This window comes from Pinus tabuliformis, chromosome 3_2 (genome assembly GCF_031772625.1).
Source record: "Pinus tabuliformis cultivar Carrire ecotype Pingquan chromosome 3_2, CPIR1, whole genome shotgun sequence".
NCBI classification, from domain to species: Eukaryota; Viridiplantae; Streptophyta; class Pinopsida; order Pinales; family Pinaceae; genus Pinus; species Pinus tabuliformis.
Window position 1 is genome coordinate 167,674,018 of NC_142302.1, and position 25,720 is coordinate 167,699,737.

Here is a 25,720-nt window from a genome sequence, read left to right on the forward strand (position 1 = left end):
GTGATCGTAACTTCTTTTCCCTGGTGGTGATGTTTCCTTTTGGTTCTAAAAATGGTCGTCCCTTCGTCGTCTAATGTCAGAAGTGTTGTTTGTGCTGCTTGGTGTTTACCAAGTGCTTTTTTAAGGCAAGACACATGGAAGACATGAACACCACTGTTATCATAAAGGTTTAAGCTGTAGGCTACTTGGCTGATTTTTTTGTTAATTTGGTACGTCCATAGAACTTTGATGCCATTTTTTCCTTTATGTTTTAAGGACAATTGCTCGTAGGGTTGAAGTTTAACAAATACCCATTCGCCAACCACGAATTCTCTCTCTGTTCTGTTTCGGTCAGCCTGCTGCTTCATATCATTTCTTGCAATATTTAGATTTTCTTTTAGTGCTTGGAAGAATTTTTGGATTTCTTCGAAGTGATTTTTAACTGCTGGAAGTTTTGTCTCAATAATGGCAAAATCCTTCCATTTAGGAGGCTCATAACCATACGGAGCATGAAATGGATTCATTTTCGTTGAAGTGTATGGAATTGTACCACCACTTGGCGAGGTGTAACCATTGAGCCCATTTATTTTGTTTGTCTATCGCATAACAATGAAGGTAAGCTTCTAAACATTTATTGACAAGTGACAACTTATGTTTGACCATCTATTTGAGGATGGTACGTTGAACTCATGTTGAGGTGTGTCCGATATGTTTGAAAAAGTACTTCCAAAAATTTCCCCTAAATTTGGCATCTCTATCGCTAACAATGACCTTGGGAAAACCATGTAGTCTGTAGACTTTCTTACAAACTATCTCAACGATTTGTTTTGTTGAGTTTGATTTCTTCATTCCTATGAAGTGTGCATACTTGGTGATATTGTCGACTAATACAATAATTTTATCTTTTCCATCTAACATGGGTATAGACCTTGAATAAAGTCCATCGATATATCTTCTCACTTTTGGTTTGGAATATTTAAGGGATGGAGTAGACCGAGTGTTATAATGTTTTCATTCTTATTTCTCTAGCATTGATCACACTTTGCTACATATCTTTGAATATCATTATTCATTCCTTTCCAGAAAAAATGTTTGGAGTGCATTATAGTAGGTTTTAAAGAAACCTACATGTCCTGTTGATAGTGAATCATGGCGCTCTTTGAGAACTTTGGACTTAAATTTGGAATTTGGTCGTAGGTAAATTCTCCCCTTATACCAAAGAATATCGTTTTTCCATTCGAATTTTGAATTCTGAGTAGGATTACTGATTATGGCACATGTTTCCGGATTTTTGCATACTCACTTTGAATTTCATTAAGCCATTCTAGGACTACAACCGCAAGTAAAGATGACTCTTCATCTCTCCTGGACAAAGCATCTGCTACTATGTTGTTTTTCCCTTTCTTATGTAATATATCCATGTCGAAGGCGGCAATTTTTTCGATCCATTTTTGTTGTTTTGTAGAGAGTGTTTACTGTTGGAGGAGATGTTGAAGACTATTATGGTATGTTCGTATTAGAAATTTACTTCCCATAAGATAGTGCCTCCACTTGGCTAATGCATGCATAATGGTGAGTATTTCCTTGTTGTATGTAGACTTTAGACATTCTTGCTTATTGAGCTTCCTGCTTTCAAATGCTATTGGATGACATTCCTACATCAACAACAATCCAATTCCAAAACCTGAAGCGTCACATTCAATTACAAATGGCTTTAAAAAGTTTGGCGTTGCTAATACAGGTGCATTAGACATAATTTTCTTTAGCTTTTCAAAACACTTTTCTACCTCATCATCCCATCGAAATGAGTTCTTGTTTAGAAGGTTTGTTAAGGGTGCGGCTACATGAGCATAATTTCGAATAAACCTTTCATAGGATCCATTCAACCCTAAGAATCCTCTTAATTTGGTGATGTTAGTCGGTTTGAGCCATTCTTTTATAGCTTTGATCTAGGATCTACTTTTACTCCTTCCTTGGATATTATGTGTCTGAGGTACTGTACTTCTTCCTTCCCAAAGGTGCATTTGGACATTTTTGCATAAAAATAATGTTCTTCTAATATAATGAGGACTTGCTCCAGACTTGCTTTCCAAATTCGACGATAATGAAAAATTTAGTGTTGCATGGTTCAATAAAGCAAAATAATATTTCAATATTACGATATCAACAATGATGATGAGAAAATCAAGCATGCATCCAAGCAAATGGAAGGCGAAGCATATAATTGGTATATGTGGTGGAAGAAAACGACACATGCTATCAAATGGAGGAAATTGAAAATTTCTTTCTTTAAGAGGTTTCAAGGCGTCAAAGAAGAAGACTTCTTCTCAACACCCACCAAACTTCAACAAAAAGGAAATGTGGACAAATATACTAGAGAATTGGAAACTCTAGATACACAAGTTCACTGGACTTAAACCACATCTCCAGGATGAACTTAAGCTTAATGACATCACTTCTATAGAAGAAGCAAGACGGAAAGAAAAAGTCGTAGAAAAGAAGCCAGAAAGAATACAACTGCCAAAAGTTGAATGAGTATTGAGATGATGTTTTCCCCAAACTTCAAACACGGAGAATACAAAGTATGTTCCAACTTCCAGCACAGCTATGTGAAGCAGTGTTGAAAATATCGGTATCGGCAAAATATTGGTGAGGGTCCAGAAAACATCTTGGAAGTGCAAAGAATAAAAGAGGATAAGTTCAAACATTGTGGCGAAAAATGGGATTCTAAATATATATGTGTTAAAGGAAAGGAGAACAAGATCCTGTATACACGTGAAGCAACCAATGATTCAGATAGTGAAGATTAAGACATAAAAGAAGTTGAAGATTCTCCAAAATTTTCCCTAGAATTAGACAGCGAAAATATTCTGCAAGTATCATTATCAACCATGACAGGAATATCCCAGCCCCAGACTCCAAGTTAAAAGGACATATCAAAAAGAGCAATGTAATGGTTCTAATAGATACAGATGAAACAAAATATTTTTACTTCACACAAGTAGATATATATAACAAATATATATATATATATATATATATATATATATATATATATATATAGATATAGATATATATATTGTATTAAAAACCGAATACTATATTTTTACAAAGAGGGCCATGGCTTAAATAAGCCCTTGGGCACCTTTTCGAGAAGGGGCAGGATCTTTTGATCGTGCCCCAATTATATAATTACCCTAATTACATATTTTTCTTGTTTTATACATTACACCTATGATAAAATTCCAAGCTGGAATCTTATTGCAGCAATTGATATTATTTCTCCTAATTGTTAATTAATTAACAATTTATCTGCTACGGCAAATATCGAAATAAATACACTGCAACCTTCACAAATAAAAATTATGCGGAAAAATAAATGCTGGAAGTTGAGAAATGCTAGCACACACATAAAAATAACACAATTATTTTTGGACAAAAGTACCCAGAAAAACCCAACTTCGGGAAACTAATGCAACAAATGAGGGTTTTATTATTATGCAGCAATAAGAAAATCTGAGTACAACTAGATGCCAAAATCTAGCAATCCTACAAAGAAAAATACTGGCAAAAATCTAGTGAGCAATTTTCCTCACCCCACAAGCTATCTCCCGGAATGACTTGAATTCAGAAATTCGGCCCTCTGACCCTCTGCGTCAGCCTCTGCACAGTCTGTTGGACATCTAGCCTCAGACCAGTCTCTATGAATTCGTTTTGCCTTCTGTAGACTAGAAATATGCTTCTCCGGCACTCTGGGACTCCTTCCCAGCCATTGGAACTGAAGACGTCTCTCCCTCTTAACAAATCGATCTTGCCTCTAAAGGCTGTTGCGCTACCCCTGCATCAACCTCTCTGTGGCTCTTCTACCTCTCTGCAAATGCACTCGTTGAATCTGGAATGCCTCCTCTAGCCTCACTGTCTTTGCCCCTCTCTCATTGTTTCGATCTCTAGCTCTCTCTCCGACAACCGACTGTTGCTACTCTGAAAATTGATCTGCTCAAAAATCAAATTGTTGAAGTATATCAAGTTATCTCTCCATCACCACATCGACCTCCTCTTATAATCCTCTGTTGGAGCACCAATGGCCACGATTAAAACATAATCGATGGCTAGGATCATCTCTGGATCGATCCGTGTGAGTTTCAAGATGGTTCTCACCTTGACTTAATTAATAATGATTAATTAACCATATTCCCTAAGTTTAGACTTAGGAAATATTTAAAAACTGGTTAATAATCTACTTAAGGCGGAACTTCCAGAAACGATTTTTGGGTTTTGGAGATCTTATGTATTCTAGCCTCCACCAAATTTTGTGGCTAGAACACATTCGATGCTACAAAAACTAACACTCCCTCTTAGCGAGGAATGTGTTCTAGTGTTGCACATCCTACCACAACACCCTGTTTCTGCATCATCTCCTATCACACTGCTAATGTTTGGCCATGCTGCCCACCAACCACTATGCAACTCTGATATATGTTGCATCTGTTTTGTTGTTGACACTGCCATACTATTGCCAAGACTGCATCTACACTGCAACTCCCTCTCATCTATTGTTGCTGCAACTACAACATCTCCAACTGAAAATCATCCAAAATATTGAATCAACTGTGATCAGTATAATGCATCTATCGCCCAAGTCTCTGACCACTGCTAGTATCTACACTGTCACTGAAGAATCTGCGTTGTTGTTGACTCTGCACTGCTGCCAACTATGCATTGCGCTCCCCAGCATCTGACTACTACTAGTCTCTGCAACTGTCACTCGATTTCTGATTGGATCAATCGCCATTGATCCATCCTGCTACTTATTACTGTTGGGCCCTCATAGCGAGGCATTGATCCATAAGGTGGACTCCTCAAGGATCCTGCCCAATCTTTGTAGCTCTTTGGGGCTACAACACCAAATCTCCCAACCTCACCCCCGAAAGTATATTGGCGAACATTGTGAAGTCTTCCTCCACCTAGAGGAAAGCCTACCGATCTCTGTTGAAGCTACCTACTGGTCTTGCTTCTCCTCCTTGTCCTTCTTCCTGAGAGGATAGTGGGTACTGTAGTAATAGAGCTCACCACACCTGAAGCACTTGACCTTTGACAGGTCCCTCTTCTTCTTCTTTGTTCCCCCTGTCCCTGACTGGGACCCTTAAATGCGAGGGCCACATTCTCCTCCTCCTTCACCTACTTTTGTCCGCTACTGCTACCATTGATGGAGCTCTCTAGAAGAGCTCGCCTCAATTCCTCCTTCAAATCAGTCCACATCCTGTCCCACTCTGGCAACTTGTCTCTGCCCAATATGCTTTGGACAAAGACCTGTCAGTCCTCGGAGACATTGTTGAGTGCCAATTTCACTAACTCTGTGGGTTGAGGCGCTGCCGCAACAGCTGACAACTGGTCCTAGACCTCCTGAATCCTGGTGAGGAAGGGGTCTATGCCTTCCCCTTTCAGCATCTGGATGAGCCTCAGCTTCTCCTTGAGGAACATCTTCCATTGCTTGGAAGTACCCTAATATAGCATGGCGAGAGCATCCCACATCTGATTGGCAGTATCTTTTCCAGCTATATGCGAGACTATATGATCCCGGACTCCGTCTAGGATCAACTGCTTCGTCCATGCCATTTCCTTTCTGTACTCTTTCAATTGATCTACATCCGTGGGAATTGCCACCATTGCATCAATATAGGCTTTCAGGCCATATTCATCTAGAAGGAAGGACATCCTTGCCTTCGAGATGATATAGTTGGATGCTCCATCAAACCTGTCCTGATCACGAAGCCCAACAGTGACCATCTCAATGAACTGTCGAAAATTTTCTTTCCTTTTGCTTGGTTGCTACTGTGCTATTTGCACTCCTTTCTGGAGTAAGAAGATCTGCTCACAACAACTGTCGATCTGCAAGGAAAAATCGAACTTCTTGAGACTAGAAGTTCCTTGAGGAAAATTTCCCCTTTGAGTGTGTTCTTCTCTCTTCCACCCCGACGCTGGCTCTGCTCTAGCGAACTGCTGCAAAAACCTTTGCGTCAGCCAGAAATCTGCCCAATGAAAAAATTTGAGTTGCTCCCTCTGTCTCTGGAATCACTCAATCTGGAAAATCGAATTTTTCTGCCTCTCTACTCAGAAAAATTGAACTTCCTGAAGTAACTCGGCCTCCTGGCAAAGGGTTGCACTGCTCCTGGGAATTTTGGCCTACGACTCTATATTGAATAGTGAAATTCCTTTTTTTGCCTCTGAGCACCCGGCTGATCAACTGCGCTTTGATACCAAGCTAAAATTCCAAACTAGAATCATATTCCAGCAACTGATAGTATTTCTCCTAATTGTTAATTAATTAACAATTTATCTGCTATGGAAAAAATCGAAATAAATACACTACAACCTTCACAAATAAAAAATTTGCGAAAAAATAAATGCTAGAAGCTGAGAAATGCTAGCGCACACAAAAATAACACAATTATTTTTGGACAAAAGTCCCCAGAAAAACCCAACTTGGGAAAATCGGTGCAGCAGCTGAGGGTTTTATTATTATGCAGCAGTGAGAAAATCTGAGTACAACTGGATGCCGAAATCAGACAATCCTACAGAGAAAAATACTGGGAAAAATCTAATGAGGGATTTTCCTCACCCAACAAACTATCTCCCGACATGACTTGCCTTCAGAAATTCGGCCCTCTGACCCCCTGCGTCAGCCCCTGCGCAGTCTGTTGGACGTCTAGCCTTAGACTAGTCTCTGATGAAGTCATTCTGGCTTCTGTTGGCTAGAAAGATGCTTCTTCGACACTCTGGGACTCCTTCCCGGCCTCTGGAACTTAAGACGTCTCTCCCTCTCAGCGAATCGATCTTGCCTCTTGAGGTTGTTGCACTGCCCCTGCGTCAACCTCTCTGTGGCTCTTCTGTCTCTCTGTAAATGCACTCGCTAGATCTGGAATGCCTCCTCCAACCTCATTGTCTCTGCCCCTCTCTTACTGCTTCGATCTCTAGCTCTCTCTGTGACAACTGACTGCTACTACTCTGGAAATCAATCTGCTCAGAAATTGAACTGATGAAGTGTCTCAGGTTATCTCTCCATCATCACATCGATCTCCTTTTATAATCCTTTGTTGGAGCACCAACGGCCAAGATTAAAACATAATCGACGGCTAAGATCATCTCTAGATCAATCCGTGTGAGTTTCTAGATGATTCTCACCTTGACTTAATTAATATTGATTATTTAACCATATTCCCTAAGTTCAGACTTAGGAAATATTTAAAAATTGGTTAATAATCAAATTAAGCCATTTCCAGGCGGAATTTCCATAAACGATTTATGGGTTCATGTATTCTAGCTTCTCCACCAAATTTCGTGGCTAGAACACATCTGATGCTACAAAAACTAACAACCTAATGATCCCACTTCACTTCATTGTTTTTGCAGGGGAGATAAAGACTTTACGTAAAACTCCATTAAATGATAGAGAAAAGTATAACTGACATAAACTTTATCTAAACATAAAGTCTGTTAACTAACAGAAAATAATAAATGACTTAAAATGTTTTAGTGACACCTAGGGTACCAATAGCTAACTCTATAGCAGGTTGTTTTTTGACATCACAACAGATAATAATGACCCGCACAAAGTACCAATAGCCAACACTGAAGTGGGTTATCATTTGACATTGTAACAGATGCCCCAAACAGAAACCCAATCTGACATAAATGCAATCTAGAGCTACAAAAATTGGCCTGAGCATTGTCTCAACCATGGAAAATGTTTCAGTAATTAAACTAATCACTATGAATGCAAAATATAGGCTAGGATGTTTACCAAGATCAACCAATGAGACCTTTTACATGGTTAAATCAAATGACTTGACATTAATATTAGATGTGGGCATGGATTGTTAACTTGGGTATGAATTTGTCATTTTTGGCAAAGGGCATTACTTTTAACGTTGGATGTTGATTCTTGTCGTATATTAATATAACACTACAAACCATGATGTCACATCAGTAGAAGAAAACAACTTCCAGGCAATCTATATAATGTAAGTGCATACTTTTATGCATTGGATGATGTAAATATTACTGTTATAAATTATGTTATACCTGGTTAGGCGAAGACGTCATCCTCTAGTCAGATTGATGGCTTTTTCTCACATCTGTGTAATAACATTTTTTTTGTTTTTATACTTTCTTATATATGCAGCTTGTGTCAGCCATCCATTTGTATATGACTGCTATTCATGGGAATCTTTATTATCCAATAGTGGCATGTTTATCCTCTGGGATAGCTTTGTTTGGTCCAGTTATCTCCTTTACCAAGACTTTCTGCATGGTGTGTATAAACATAAGCCCAAGCCTAAAACATATGTTCACAATACATATATTCCCCCATTATGTCTCATCTTGTTCTCCAATATAGTCCCCCAATATGTCTCATCTTGCTCTCCAACTACTACTGCCAGTTGTCAATTCAATGGAAAATCAACTACAGAATATCTCTTTACACTTAACTTGTCCATAATCTCCACAATCTACATATTATTATTGTTAAAGTTCTTTAAACCCAATTTCAAATTTACTGTCTCAACAAATATTCACAGATCTGAAATAAGCAATGTTTTCTCATCTGATTTGTAACAATAAATATTCTAAGCTTTTGACCAAATAAACAGCAGAAGACAAAATACATGAAACCAATCACATGCAACAAAGAATAACACAAATATACCCTGCAAACCCTAGTGTGGGGAAAACCAGCAAACGTCGAGCTTCTTATTCAGCCTCAGAGGAAATACTTTTTCCAGCAGACTTACAAGAATTTGCTCCAGCAAATACACAGCAAAAGATCTCAGCAATCTCTCACTCAGCCCTTGTACGGCCCACATGTGTCCCAACAAAAGAAATTTTGTGCACAAGGAAAGTGCGGCCTCACAGTCGAAGAGAAAACTCGGCCTACTCGCTCAAGATAACTCGGCCCACACATGCTAAGGTAACTTGGCCTCTCTGCAGCTATCGCTTGCCCTGATCTCACTCTAGCTGGCTCGATCTAGCCTCTTCTCACTCTCACTGCCAAAAACTGTGCTCCACTGAATCCCAACTCATGCCAAACCAATTGTATGTCTCCTTGGGCTCGAAGCCCCTATTTAAAATATCAAGCCCTAATCTCAAGCGAAATTCCTAATCTCAACGGTTGACATTAGATCTCACTTTACTGAGATCAACGGTCACGAATTAATCTGTCATTGACTTCTTTTCCCTTTTACAAAAAGGTACCCAGCAATTAAATTAAACTGCCATCTAAAGTCTTGACTTAGCAAATTCATTAATTAACTGCCATTGGAGATAATTAAGGTGACTTGCTACATGTCATGGCACCTTATCCATGCAGAATCACCTTCCAAGCTACAATCTCAACAATTAAGCCTGTTATTCATGGGAATCTTCTTTATCCAAAGGTTACATGTTTATCCTTTGGGATAGCTTTGTTTGGTCCAATTACCTCCTTTACCAAGACTCTTTCTACATGGTGTGTATAAACACAAGCCCAAGCCTATAGTCCTCCAATATAGTCTCATCTTGTTTTCCAACTACTACTGCCAATCATCAATTTGATGGAAAATCAATTACAGAATATTTCTTTACACTTAAACTAGTCAGTAATCTCAACAATCTACATATAATTATAAAGCTTTGAACGTATCTCAAGCATTAGCATAATGTACAAACTAGGATTTAAAACTTTCAATAGAATTCCCTGTTACTGAATTTTAAAAAGTGAAGATGATACAGGGAGCTTCCTTGAACACGCATGTGGCCATGGATCATGACAAGAATAAATTTCAATAGGAAGTTCAACGTAGTTAATCTATAATGATGCCAAAAAATAATCCCATAAGAAGACCTGCAATTCATGTACATTAGTATAAGTAAAGCCTCACATAGACAAACCATAAGCATAAATAAAAGGTATCAAACAAGCTTATCTGACAAAGCATGTAATTTCATGGGCTTTTCTACAGTGAAGACTCTGATAGACAATATAAAAGCAAGAAATCAAAGGTAGCCAAAAAGCTAAATGTTATGATGCACATGGATTTCGAAATTTACTTGAAGGGTGGTTGTATATAATGGAGGAAATTTTTTGGTTGCCAGTGAATACTCCACGTGTAAATGAATTCAACTTCCACAATAAACAAGGGCACTTACAGCTGTATGTTGTGCCAAAGTCATCAATTGTTGCATCACTGCTTCTGCCTCACCCTTTGATTGCTTTTGCACAGGAACCTCTGTACCCAATCTGGACACATAGAGATGTTAGCATAGAAGATAGTTATGCTTACAAATAGAACCAGATCAAGGTTCTCCAAATTACTTCTCAAAATAGCGGTCCAATTGATGCCATTGAGGATCTTTGCAGTGGTTTCCAAATCTGACCACCTCCCTTGCAAAAATCTTCAACTCATTCCTGCAAATATTTTGCATTGTGATAACATGATACAGAATTTAACACCTAAAAACATTCATTAAAATAATACATACCAACATAACACACAACTTGTAATTTAAATGACTTGGCATAAAGGGAGCTCATACAGTTTCTGTGCTATGCAAGCTCACCTTTTGTCTGCTGCTGCAATTTTCAATAATTCATCCATGTCATTAGACACAAGCCGTTGGACACCCTCTGAACGAAGAACGTCTTCCTTCAAGAACTTTATACTTTCTTCAGAAAGTGATTGCTTAAGGTTAGAACCCTTAACAATAGTATTTGCAACTTCAAATGCCAAAATATCTATTTTGTTGCCTTTGGATGTCACTCCAGATACAAATCCGCTACTAGGATTTAAACTTGTCATACTACTGCCAAGTGTATCCAGCACCTCGACTGCCTTGCCAAAGCCCACTGTGCCAGCCCTCCCTAAAAGTGATCCCACTTCTGAAACCTGTAGAAAATATTAAAATTTATCATATAAGAATATACTAAGTACAATAAATACTCATATTTCTTTATTCAACAACCCACCAACAAAATGCGTTCCAAAATAAAGAAAATAATTCATTCAACAAAGCTGAATCTTTAGAACAAAAAATATCTTAGTAGAACTTACCAACAAAATTCTAATAAAGATTAAAAGAAAAATGTTGTTTCTCTCTGAGAGTTTCCCACGTCAAACCATGTTATTCCAATTAATTTGTAGGGAAACACATTATATTTGATGCAATAAATGTTGAACAATAACTACATTTAATATAGTGTTTCATTCCGTTAAACCCAAAATCATCATCCATATAGAAATAGCGATATGACTTCTCGGCAAATAGTATGGAGCTGCTCTAAAGTGATCCATGTCCCACTCAGTGGTCTTGCAAGTTAAAATTGAAAGCAGCATGACGTCTTGAATGTTTGCTTGTTAATATAAATTGAAAAATCCATACGTCCTAAAACTTCACTCCAGACAATTGCAAGTTATAACTTTTTAGCTTGGCCCATAAGCTCAGTAAAGCAACAGATAGATATATTCAAAAGGGTCACAAGAAAGGGTGGTGTGTCCTTACATTGTACTTGCAAGTAATAGTCAATTCACCATAAAATTATTTTTTAATAGAATTCAGTTCAGCATAACATTCTATTCCGTTTAACATGCAATTTTCATTTTACGTCTAATACACTAAAACATACAGGCATCTTCATTTATCAAACTAGCATACTGAAACTTACTTCTGCATATTGTGACTGCACACTACAACAGAACTATGCTACATAGAAGGATTTGTAAATTACACAGTTACCATGTTTAAAAAGTTTAGTAGATTCACAAGCAAAAAACATTTTGGAAAGTTCAAGATTTTGAAAAAATTAAAAAGTTAAAGAAAGGTCTGAATCAGGCAATATAGCTTCCATTGCCTTGTTTCAGGAACATCAAGTTGCGTATAAAAACAGGATCTCTAAACTCTAATCTGTCAAAAGTAATCAAAATGTGTTTTTCAATTCTATGAGATCAGGTGCAGGTAACAATATATTTTTAGACTCTGAAGATTCTCTATCATCCTCATTAGTTACCATTAGTGTTGCAAACATCCCAATTTTATAGCAAAATCACAATTTTTTTGCCTAGCCGATGTTTGCCGATTTTTACCGATATTTTCTCAATTTTTATAATTTTTTGGTTTTCCAGACCCTTGCTGAGTCCCGATGCTAATGTTTGCAACATTGGTTACCATGATCAGCAATCTGTCATTCCATATTACAGGGGCTTTTATAGGAGGAAAATTTATGCAGAGAATTTACAATCAGCCCTGGGCACAGAAAAGACAATAATACCATTCTTCCAACCTACTCCATATGATGTGCAGCCATAGTCACCCTATTTGCATTCATGTTCAAATTTATCAACAATGAATTTCTAGAAAAAGTCACCTACCCAAACCCTATGATAAAATTCGCCTGTAAATTCAAATCTCTCTCTCTCTCTCTCTCTCTCTCTCTATATATATATATATTCAAATTATATAATTTTACTAATATATTTTTTATATAAATAAATAAAATTACACTAATTTAAAACCTATATATTCAAATTAGATAATTTTACTAATATATTTTTTATATAAATAATAAAATTACACTAATTTAAAACCTATTACTATTTAGTATTTACTAATTCATGTTAATTTATAACCTAAACTAAACCAGTTATTTAAATAATGTTAGAAATTATTTAACACAACCAAGATTTATATCACTTGTGCGCAGGCATGTGAATGGGCTATTTCCTTGCCCGTGAATGGTTGATTCAAGGTGGGGTCTGCCCAACAAATACGAAGGCAAGGTCTTCCCAACAAAGGGATTCTGTCGACTGTCTGATTCCCGAGTGTGTGCATTCTGATTACCCTTCCAGTTCCAGTGAGCCATACCCTGTGAACATTTCAATGGCAACCGTTTCAGAGAAAGAGTTTTAATGATGGGAGAGAACCCTCGAGCCTTCATCTAAATAGTGCATTCATTTAATTTTAGAAATAAACAAATTTCCACAAATTTCCCTTAAAAACAATCAATTTACATACAAATTTAATTGCAATAGTAATGGAAATAAGATTTTTTCTAACCGGCCAAATTTTATGGATGAATTTGAACAAATTTGTTCATCATTCCTATTCAACCAATTTCAAACTTCATGGTGGGAAGTATCTGACCATGGTGACCTAGCTTGTTGAAGAAAACCCCCACCTAAACACTACTCAACAAGCAATCAGGCAATGCACATGGCCAAGTTGCAATCAGATTCAACCAAGATTTATGAAGTCCAGAGTTGAAGCATGGGAAGTCTGACAGATAGATGAGGTTCTAAACGTAATAGTTCAAAAGCATAACCTTAGATTGCAGGAGAATGTAATGGACTAAACAGTTCATTCACTAAACCATCACATAAAATGAGGACAACAATCAATAAATATAATCTCCAAAAGGACAGAAATTATACTAATAAGACTCTTTATATGGTGCCCATAAGACACATGCATGACAAGGAATGCAACCCTTCAGTCATAATAATCGTTATGACTAATAATCTAATTTCTGTTCATTACATGTCACCCCTCCTCGAAAATGCTTTCTCCTCTGAGTAGTTGGTGAAACCCAATGAAAAGACCTTCAAAGTTTTGAACAATATTATCAAATCGTAAACAGATATATCCAGATTCCATCCTACGTCAATCTTCTTTGACTATGTATTGACAGGGTTCTTGGACAGAACTTCTTGCACTGCGATTCCAAGGATAACTTCAATTTTGAAACCAAATTGCATAGGAATTAAGATTTTTCAAATGGCATACTGTCCCTGTTCAGAATGATGTTGATAAGTTGATTGGTAAATGTGACAACTCTTACAAATAGGCTGCTGATAAGGTGTCCTTATAACTTGATTTCCCTTGATCTTGGGATTAGGATTTTACTGATTTATTTTAGGTATTATCCCTTCTTCATATACTTGTGTCCTTTTGTCAACTGAATATTTCATTAATAATGACACTTGGATTTGCCAAGGTTTTTGTATCCATAATTTGCACTCCATCTTCTGAAAATATCCCTGATTCAATTAGGTTGATTGATGTCCCATTTTCATTTATTTGCATCATTTTAATATTTTAGTTCTGTGACCAAGGTATCAGTTTGAATATTTAGACAAGAGATTTCCTTATCTATTTTCTATCAAAAACTCCTTGTGGCTTATCCTTGTAATGTTACACCATCTTTTGTGACTTTTTATTATTTTCATTGGCAAGAACTGTCACATTATCAATATCTTCAGCTTGCTGATTTCTGATAGCATTAGATGTGTTATAAGTCTTAAATTTTGCAAGGAGACTTGGACACATGCATTCTCCAATACCCAGAAATCGTTTTGGGAAATTCCACCTGGAGATAGTTTTATTAAAATAATTAATTATTTTTAATGGGTCCCTAAGTTTAAACTTATGAAATTAAAATAATTAATGGGTATTAATCTAAACTGTGGGTGTAACTTCTAGAAGAAGGTAGAGATCAAGTCAATATGATCCTATCCATTGATTAGGATTTAATATGGTTCGTTGATTGATCAACAAGAGGATTCTAAGAGTAGTCTTGATGGGCACTTGGAGAACACACAAGAGGCAGATACTCAGTGACCCGAGTAAGATCGGTTTTCTCAATGGTCGAAGTTGCAGGTGGAAAAGAGAGTGAGGGTAATTAACATCAGTCGGGAGTGCAAGAGAAGAAGACGTAGAGCAGAGGGAGGACAGCGCAGAAGCTGTGACGCAAAGAGAGACACCGCAGGGGCAGTTTGACGCTGGGACTGCGTGGGCAGTTTGACTCTGGGAGAGCATGGGAAGGTTGACGCTGGGAAGAGAGGCACTTCTCCTGGATCAGAAACTTGTCAAGGAGAGTCTGTAGATTTTCTCACAGAGAGTCCTCTTCTATTTTGCTGGTTGTAACTTGTACATGAGATTTTTGCTAAAAAATAACAAAGAAACCCTCATCTGCTGCATCTGTTTTCCCATATTGGGTTTTTCCGGGGACGATTGTCCAAAAATAATTGTCATCGTGGTTGTATTTGTGTCAGTGTTTTTCTTTGCATTTACTTTCCGCAGGATTTAAATTGTGAAAGCTGCAGTAGAATTTATTTCGATATTTGTTGTAAGAACACTGTGAATAACTTATTTCTGAGTTAATAAGTAGAAGAAATAATATTAATCACTGCAGCTGGATTTCTATTTAAAAAATTTCACACAGCTGATACAGCTTTCGTACACTTCATTGTAATGTCATGAAACGTTATTGTCGTCATTTTACTATGGGAAAATAACAAATATTGTCTTCTTTATATTTAAGGTGAAAGGACCTAATGTTTCCATCCATGGTACACCTAAAATCGTGTCCACATAACACCATATATTTGAGACTTTGAACGAAGATTTTAAAGCATGATCAGCAATCATTAATTTTAATGTGTTCATTTCATCTAAACCACCACAAGTTTGGCATTCACTGATGTTTGTCTCGAGAATATGTAATTAATCTTCCCATTTGATATTTGATGTAATTTTAGTTCTCGCCTGGATTAATAACAACTACTTTTTAACTTTAAATAGTCCCACTTAATATTAATAAAGAACAGTGATGTTTATAACACCGTCATAAACAAATCTTTCTTTCTTATTTCAACTAGAATTCATTTGTTTTCATTAAAATTTCTCAGTTATTAATTTTAAGCGGTGTTATTACCTTCACTTGCAATAAAGTGCACATTTTAAACTTTCAAGATTTAATAGTCTTCTTTTCACTTGTTTTATGCCTTTGAAAACTTATTTTATTAAATTTCACATGGAATTAAGGCACCATCCACATGACCACTTATAATTTTTCAATTATATAATAATACTATGCGTATACCCCTTTTTATGTCAAGGTATTTGATTCCTAAAATATTTTCTTAAAGAAAAAGCATTATTCTAAACATATGCAATCATGATTCTTGAAGGACAAAGCAGCTTTTAGGGGGGTGGGGGGAGCATATGATGTACCTAAACTACATTACAATAACAATAATAGCGATAAATAAATGCACAATAATAATAATAACCAAAGGTCATCAATGCTCATGATTGCAACAAAACTATGTATGTGTGTGTTGTAGCCCAAGGGCTTAGCCCAACTGGTTTTCACTAATGTTGCTGGGCCTTTGGCTAGTTCTGTCCAGCACTTAAGTTGAATCCCCTTGGGTTAGGCACACTAATCTATATCAACAAATTTAGTAGGGATGCCATCCATAAATGTGGGGAAGCATCTATTGGGTTCCCCATGAGGTTTTCCTTGGAAATATATAAATGTAGGGAAACATCCATTGGGTTCCCCACAGGGTTTTCCTTGGTGAAGGAAAAAACTCTCTCTCTCTCTCTCTCTATATATATATATATATATATATATTAATATTAACACAGAGCACTTGTAACTTCATCGTTCTACCATTTATATGTCATTTCCAGATATATTCATGTCATTTATGTCATAGTATGTAAGTAAATTTATTGATGTCCAACTGATGCCCATTGTGCCTATTACAGAGAGCAAGAGAGAAGTCCGAAGGGAAAGGTAGAAGGCATGAATCCTCCACGAAGCAACATCACATATACCTATTACCACCCTCTCTAGATATAGAAGACACTATCACTAAAGATCCGACAAAAAGAATACACCCCACTTTATGCCAACCATGGATGAATGTTTTGGTATAAACACTCTACCAGGTAATTTAGTTTTATCCCAGTTGCTGAGTCACTAGGCATTTATCGAGTACTTGGACCCACATAGAGAAGTCCTCAACAGTAGACCGCCTTTTTTGCATGTTGTGATATGGATTAGTCAGCTTCTCTCTCTTCTTTTCATTCCTTGTATTATTTTATGATTAAATATAATTTACTGATAGATGAATGAAGCACTCCCTCATAGATATTTTTTACTTGCAGATAAATGAATTAATATTTAACAAATTTATTATACGAGTCTTCCAGATCCATTACTTTATATTTTTCAGTCGACATTTCAGGTCAGCAAGTGTGGCTCATCATCAGGACACTGATGAGAAATCTGATAAAACCTTGATGAATAAATAGATGAGATGCTGGGTGAGAAACTCAAAAAAGTAGAAGAATTCAATTAATGTTCTATTTTTTTATTTTTAACTTTTTTATTGAACGTTAAATGGATTCTATGACTTTTTTGAGTTTCACACCCAGCATCTCTCATCTATTTATCCATTGAGGTTTGATCAGATTTCTCATCAGTGTCCTGATGATGAGCCACACTTGCTGGCCCAAACCGTCGACTGAAAAATATAATGTGATGGATCCGGAAGACACATATCAAATTTGCTCAAATCACAGAAGCCTAGACTCAGAAATTTAACAAATTAATGTCTTTTGATGCCACTGACCACTTTTGGTCATCTAAGTACATTAATAAAATTTCAATTCTCATTCCAATTCCCAGAAACTGAAAGGTTTTAAATCACTGATTACATCTCAAAAAGTTTCAGTTCAACCAAATAAAGTAGTGAACTACCTTGATTCTATTTCAAGATTCTAAACAAGGGCTAAGAAACTCATCATTATTTGAATACACTAAAAAATTGAAACAGGCTGTTGCAAAGTGCATGCTATTAACTTACGGAACCTGTAAATCTTGAAAAAAACCCTTTCAATCCATGTAGATTCTACATAAAATTGGTGAAGTTGCTATTCAAAGTTAAACCCACCAATCTGCAAAAGGATTTGTTGCAAGCATCACCAATGTGAAATTGGGTAAGGTTTTCGTAGGAGAACATGACTCAATCTTTATATTTTCGCAGGATTATGTCCAACAACAAACATTCTTCTGAGAACAAAGTTCAACATTCTCGACCAATACCTGCCCAGTTCAAATTTCAACCAAAAAAGGTAAACATAATAAAGAGTTCAAGTAACACCTTAACTGTGTACTTACATGGATACTAAATCCTACGGGACATCACTATGTTGAGCTCTCATCACAGAGCTCATAGACAGATGCCCATCACCAGGTTTCTTCCATCTCTATGGATTCATGTGCCTTGCATGCCTTTCATGTTAGGGCACTTACAGCAAGGGGTTCCCAACTTCTAAGTTCTCACCCCTGGATAGTGGAACGAGGGCCTCTCAGCCCTAGCCACTCTGCAGAGGAAATTATCAGGCTCAACCTTGGAAGTTGGCACATTTGTCATGGTGGATGATGATTTCTCTTCTTTTGATCTGGATGCTAGCTAGGATGTTACTCTTTGTCAGCCTCCATAGCTTTGATTGCTTTCTGGAGGACCTGTCATGGAACAACATTGTATCTTATAGGGTTACCATTTCGGATTCCCTCCCTCTTTTCCATTTTAATTGTCTACTATTTCCTTCTTTCCTTACCTGAATTAAAATTTGAAAATTGCTTAGGAGCTTCTCTCGGAACTCCTTGTTGCTGTTGTCAAATGTTATTTTTCCTAGCCATTGCCCTAGGTTGCTCATTTGTAGACATTAATATCATTTCATTACCTTTGTTTCACACTGGTGCCCATTAAGATCAAAAGGTTCCTAGTAAAGACCATGAAATACCCATGGGTTGTATTGTAACTAAAAGTAGAACAGAAGCTTAAACAGAATCCACAAGCAGAAGCAACAGTATCATGACACACAAATACTCAACCACAACATTAATTTTAACGTCTTTGTTCAGCAAACAACAATGTCTTAAGAATTAATAACAAGGACTTTAAGTTTAAAATGAACAAAGGAGCTCTATTATTTGTCCCCTTGTCTCTTTCCCTGCCTCCTTTTTTTAATGAAATATTTGATTACATGGTTCTTAAAAAATATCTGTAAATCCTGCTATGGTAATGACTGAACATAAGAGTGAGGATCAGATTTTTTTTTTCCAAATTTAAAAAGGGGCTTGTCTATTGAAATCATGTACAATGTACATATTTCCTTCATCCATTCCCCTCATTGACCACACGACACTACCAACATAACCAAAGTCCATAAAGTTGAATGAGTTGTTTTACTTTAACCTCCACACCTCAAAAATCACATGCTCATTGATTTGTAAACTGCCATGGATATTACAAGGAACAGTTCATCACCGCAGATCTTATAATATTCTGACATCTGTTATTATGCAGTTAATACCTTCAATCTCAGATTTAATATTACTAGAGTAGCATACAAAACCCGCAAGCGCAATGCTCCCTCTGGAAGTGATGATTTATCTCTTGGTGGCTGATGGGAATAAATACAAAGTTGGGATAACAGAAAACTCGAGGTACAAGATAAATACAATCTACTATATATTAGACTACAAATGAGATCATCCTTGAAGTGCACTTAGTTATGGAAGTAAAGATTAAATTTTGGAGTTAGGAGCTCTTTTGGCTCAATCCATGTGGTGGCTTGCAAGCAGCCTTTCTAAACTAAGTGTTGATACTCTACGAATATCCCTTTTAGTGAGTTGGGGTGAATCAATGGAGAACTGAAGAAGGTTTTGCAATGCCTTGATATGAATGTTGGAGCAAAAAAGAGGCTCTAGCATTCAAATAATTTAGAACCCCTTGTACAACAAGCTACATCACGGATTCTAAGTTGGAGAACTAAGTAAGGTTATCTATTACAACCTCATTGAGAGTCTTCCATTCATCGAATCATGTGTAGCATGGTCACAAAAATTAAAAACAATAGACATGAGGAGGCATAGAGCATCAAACTTATCTATTATGATGAAGTGTGGAACCATATTCTTTTCGTGCATACATTTTGAAAATATAGTAATGAGTAGTACGCTCAGTATGCAGCTCTGACCTATTTGCCTTAGGTACAGAATCCAAACTTCACAACCATAAAGGAAGGTATCACAAGAGTGTGAAAGAGGCAAATCTTGGCCGAAATATCCTAAAACTAAAGCTAGAAACATTGCCACTACAATGTTATTAAACTTGCAAAACCTCTACTTATTTGTAATATCCCAAACGGGATATTTTGTTAATTATGCAGAAAACTCTCTCAACCAAAATTTCTTCATAAATTTACCATTCAATTAACAAAAGGTTGCCATGTAAAATATAACAAGTAGATTGCATGCAATTCAATAACACAATGAGCAGAAATAATCTTAGCTTTCATTATAATAAATAATTGAAAGAGTGTATATGATGATATCACTGAAATAGCTGAGATAGATAATCTGGTCTCCAAAACTGATCTGCTCCAATGTTGAAATCGGCCCTCCAAAACTGATCTGCTCTGCAACTGCTAAGCTCTCCTGTGACTTCTGGATGAATTCACCAAGGGGATATGGGTACTCGCCCAATCTCGCTAAATCACCTGAGGGTTTCCGTCTTGGGTCTACTATTGAAGTAGAGAACTGGGTTCTCAAACCTCTCCACAAGAAGAAAACACAAACCCAAGATGTGCCCCCAATGGCCTCTTCCTCTTCCTTTTTTTATAAATCTGATGGACCCCTCTAGAACCTCATGTTTAATTATTATTTTAATCATGGAGCACTTTTCCCTCTTTTTATTTGAATTAAAATATTCTTTTTAATGTGGTGAAATGATAAATTTGCCACCATACTCTCTCTCTAACCACTAAAAGCCACTTGTTAGCATCCCATCCTGTAGATCTTCTTGTTCTGATTCCAACGAGCTATTACACTTTGGTGTTCCATCAATTAATCCTCCCAGAATGCCACCTCGAGCATAATTAATTACGTTAGGCCCCATGATAATGCAATTTTTTGAAAGTTGTCGGAATGCAACGAAATGAAAGGCAAACTGCGCAGATGATGGAATATGCCAAGCGAATGCCATTGGATCCCACAAAAACTCCCCAAAACTCCCTCGGAACCCCTGATGACATAAACCTGCTCCCATGATCTGGCCATCCTGTGCCCTAGAAATCCACCCTGGTTGTACTATGGAGGAAAATAAAAATGGGGATATGACAAATCCTCCCACCCCAAGATTGCTTTCCCTCAAGCAATCCGCACCTATCCACTGTAGAGGCATCTGCAAACTAATACCAGGATCCCATATGAACCACTGGTCCACGTCATGCCTCCAAGCAATCCAAACATGACTGGATCCCTCAATACCTGGATCCCATGCCCATCTCTGCCTCAACCTGCTACCAGTAGACCCACCTAGATCCCAATGCCACCATGGCCAATCATCGCCCAAGTCCCATGGCTCGGACTGTGCTCTATCTCTGGCTATAGTTGTTGCTCCATCAAGCGAATACCAACTCATCACCTCTCTCCAATCCAACCTCTTGCATAAGCCGAGGTCAACCCCACTCTACTGATGTTGGGCTAATGCTACTAAAATATTGATGAACTGTCGGAATACATCCCACTGCCCACTGAAACATGTAGTAACCCTCTCATCTAAGGGCTCCTGTTGTATTGTGCCCCAGACTAAGGATGATACTCCATCAAAAGGATACCAACTCATGATCTCTCGCCAATCCATCCTGTGGGAAGGATTGGATGCATAGGCACTTGTATATGTGATAAGTCCCCTATGTTGCACTGTGCCCCACTCACACAACCCTGCCTGGTCAATCAACAATATCCATCGAGAAAACCTTGCCTCTCTCCCTGTAATGGGTACAAGTGACCAAACTATGCTGCAAACCCTATCTACTATGTACTCCTGGAGAGGGTTCCTCCCTGAAAGTATTGTAGCTCTGCCAGCCTGTGCATCTATCTGCACCTCATCAGTGGGTCAGCCCAAAGATGGATGCACCACCATCTCCAACAGCTCCTCCCTCCTCTAATCGGAAACTCCACGCTCCTGCCGTCTACTAGCCTCTTGCAAAACTACCCTGTCAACCTCCAACACCTCCTGAGAACAAGTGTCTGCAAATATTGCCACCCTGCTAGCTGTCTATACATCTGTTTGCTCCTCATCAATGGCTGACCCCAAGGGTGGTTGCTCATCCTCCTCCATCACGGGCTCAATATGAACCTCCAACTAGCTCTCCCCAAAAGGCTCATCATGCATACTGTGCACATCATCCTCCTCAGCTGACTCATGCTCCACCATATGTTGCTCATGCTGAATCATCATTAGTGACTCATCATCCTGAATGTCTCCCATAGGTCCACTGACTACTCATCATACACACTCGAATATAAATCTGGCCTACTGTCAACAACTCCACATGACTCATGCTCCTCAGAGGCATCCTCGTATGAACCCATGGACTCATCCAAAGAAGAATCCTCACCTTGAAAGTCAGAAGGAATCTCCTTCTGCTCTACCTCTATCATATCCTCAGTGTCACTCAAGCATGAATGATCAAATCCCCAAGGTCCCTTGCAAATGAAGCAAAATCCCTTCCTCCTCAATTCGTTACTGCTGCATGCTCCACCAAACCTGAGCAGCTCCTCCCTGGTCAACTGTCTCCTGAACATCCAAATTTTTCGCTCAACCAACTTATCGGCTAACTCATAAGCAGCGAGCGAGACCATTTGTTCCTCTCTCCAAATAGCCAACAACTTAGACTATAGCTTCTTGCAGATGGCATCACGATCTCCCGTAATTGAAGACAAGATGGACTGCATGTGTGCTTTGACCATGTCTGGGTGACGTTTCTGAATGCTGAAAAAGGATTGGAACATTTGAAGAATCAAGTCATCACACTCTAGATCAAACATGATGTCATAGGTTCGGAGCTTTTCCATATCTTCCAAAATCTTAAGCTCCTTCCCAAAGGTAGAGCCTGCACTGTTGTCCAAGTCCTTGAAAGTTTCTACTCACTCAGAAAACTCTCCTCATAACATCATCATTGTAAGAGGCTATAGGTGCAGTTAGTCTCATGATGTTACTGAGACAAGATGCAACTGGAAGGCTGACCCCTTCACAAGGTTCCTCCAAGAACTTGTGTTGTATTAGAGCAAGCATAGATGTTTTAGAGGCCAAATTAGCTTTTTCCCTTCTAACTGGACCACTTCGGAAAGGGGCGCATCCAACTCATCTAGTTTGAAAAGGACTTTCCGTGTGACCCTCATGCATTTCAAATTTGTTCCAAGTGCAAAAATCTTGTGTCCTAATTCCTGCCCCTTCGGTAAATCTTTTGGTGGTTCTTTCTGGAAAAGGGTGTGGATCCCTTTTGAGAATGGTTTGTTGTTCTGCATAGGGTTTTGGTATAATGTTGCATTACAGTTCCAAGTCATTGTTTAGCATTTCCAATTTATTTAAGTGTTTTCTGAGTTTCTCCGTGGTTTTAGCCCAATGAGGCCACTAATTTTTGAGTGTATTTGTTGTAATTCCTTTGGGAGATTTTGTCAAACAGTTGGGTAGAAAGCATGTTGTAGGTGACTATCATCATTTTTATTTCCAGGACAGTTCATACATATTCCCAACAGACTTCAAAGATAAGCCCACAGTTTTTTTTCTTCATTTAAAAAAAATGAATAGATAGTGAGCAAAAGAAGGATTGAACCTGGTATTAAGTAGCTTCCACAAGAATATAACATACTCTAGCACTCTGTTTAGGAAATATGTTGCCCAGTAACTGTGAATATGAGCCTTCAGCTCCCCACCAGAAAGCGAGCTTTGTTTATGTGTACAGTCCTTTAGCAATACTACAGCAGATGTGTAATACCAGCAACCCTACCATACCAATGTTACTACTTAATTGTTCTGCAATAGCCCTGGTCAACACACTGATAGCAAGCATAGCAACCACATTACTGTAGAAACCTCAGGCACACATATACAGGCAATATTTGAGACGCAATTTACTTTTAGCAGGATCTTGATTTGAATTCTTCATATGCATGGTATGACAAAATCACACCAGAGGTCGTTCTTCTATGCACAGGGACACATCGAAACTGAGATCAGATTACGCCGTTCGGTCAGAGTCTTTGTTGGAATGTGCCTTACAACAGCTGCACTGACAACCACACAATTTGACGTTGGATCAGCTCCTTGATCTATCATGCACATAGGTAGAGGGAATATATGCACTCAGACATCACTGCATCATCTTAGCAGCATACATCAACAAACTGGCAATCACAGCTCCAAGACCTATGCCTCAGCAATTCAAACCATGGCCACATACAACAACTGCATAACATAAATTTAATTGCCCTCATGTACTGAACGAAACCTCAATTCATTGTACAACATTCATTACAGGTCACTCACGCCAACCGCACCAAACTGCCCTTCTGTCAACGCACTACTGCATAAATCCATCATCAACAGCACCAAATCTATACTTTTCATAAATCGCTCAGCACTAAGTTCAACCCAAACGCACTCCAATTAGCATATTGTTGCACAGGTACACACCTAAGACGTCCCATGCAGCATCTTGGTCGTTCTCTTGAATACGTGTGCGATTATGGCTCAACAATCGTGCTAGTCAATAGTTACTGCGTACTTTTGACCCAAATCTCAGCTTTTTATTCTTTTTGTGTGGAGAGGCATATCAATCTAATGATAGTCTTCACAGGATAATGAAATCAATACTTTGTCTATGCATGGAGCAGTGCATCGATCCATTGTTATTCAACAAAAACTCCACCCTTGAGAATTTCGACTTTAGGAGTGCCTACATGCCTCGGGGGTACAGGACGGAAAGTCGAGCGGGAGTTAGTCTGCATTGAATGGTCACGGTCATGCCTTTGACTCGGACGGAATGGGATCCCTACATGTCTTGTTCGCAATGGTGTATCAACGCCAGAGACCTACGGGCTTAGTAAACACGTTGATTTCCACACTAATTTTCACGTTGATTTCCACATTGATTTCCACGTTGATTTCCCACACTAATTTCTTGTCTGGTGCACGATGTTGCCGACAATAGTACCTTACATATTGAATCCAGGACAGCAAATATAATCACGTCCTTTGCTTCAGCTGCATTCGCATATGCCCAACATACAGTGTCCCAAATCACATCAGTCAATGTTCACACTGCTCGCACAAACCGAAGCATCTAATTGCACTTTAACTCACACTACAACTTGCGCAAAAGACTCACGTGCATTGATATAACTGGGTTGCGCATTTGCTCCACGTCCCCGAATTAGCTTACGTGATCGCGGCTTACAGATTTAATGTGGCCCTTCTTTCTTTGAATTAGTTACTGGATGCTTCTAATTCTCTTAGCCCGGTGACAATAATTTGGTTGTTGAAAGGAATAATAGGCACTAGCTGCCAGTGATTATTCGGCTTCTTCCAAAAATTCACTACAACCTCTCTATTAATTCATCCTTCAGAGAGTGGAGGTTCGGCTCTTTTGAACCCATTTACTTGGTTCGAAGTTGATTTGCAGAAAATACCCTCAAGCTGGCAGGAGCTCCAGCTCTGATACCATTGTAATATCCCAAACGGGATATTTTGCTAAGTATGCAGAAAACTATCTCAACCAAAATTTCTTCATAAATTTACCATTCAATTAACAAAAGATTGCCACGTAAAATATAACAAGTAGAGTGCATGCAATTCAATAACACGATGAGCAGAAATAATCTCAGCTTTCATTATAATAAATAACTGAAAGAGTTTACATGATGATATCACTGAAATAGCTGAGATAGATAATCTGGTCTCCAAAAATGATCTACTCAATGTTGAAACTGGCCCTCCAAAACTGAACTAAAATGCAACTGCTAAGCTCTCCTGTGAATTCTGGATGAATTCACCAAGGGGAGATG

At 38.1% G+C, this 25,720-nt stretch overlaps 1 protein-coding gene across 3 annotated transcripts in view; it reads right to left on the minus strand.

The window, feature by feature from the left end:
• LOC149180322 (protein PSK SIMULATOR 1-like) overlaps positions 1-25,720 on the minus strand; it is a 200,142-nt gene that overhangs the window by 143,714 nt on the left and 30,708 nt on the right. For all 3 annotated transcript variants that reach the window (XM_089416021.1, XM_089416022.1, XM_089416023.1), the window contains 3 exons: positions 10,576-10,901; positions 10,331-10,423; positions 10,165-10,255 (listed from right to left, as the gene is read on the minus strand). In XM_089416021.1, the coding sequence (XP_089272147.1) occupies positions 10,165-10,255; positions 10,331-10,423; positions 10,576-10,901 (510 nt within the window). The remainder of the gene's footprint in view (positions 1-10,164; positions 10,256-10,330; positions 10,424-10,575; positions 10,902-25,720) is intronic.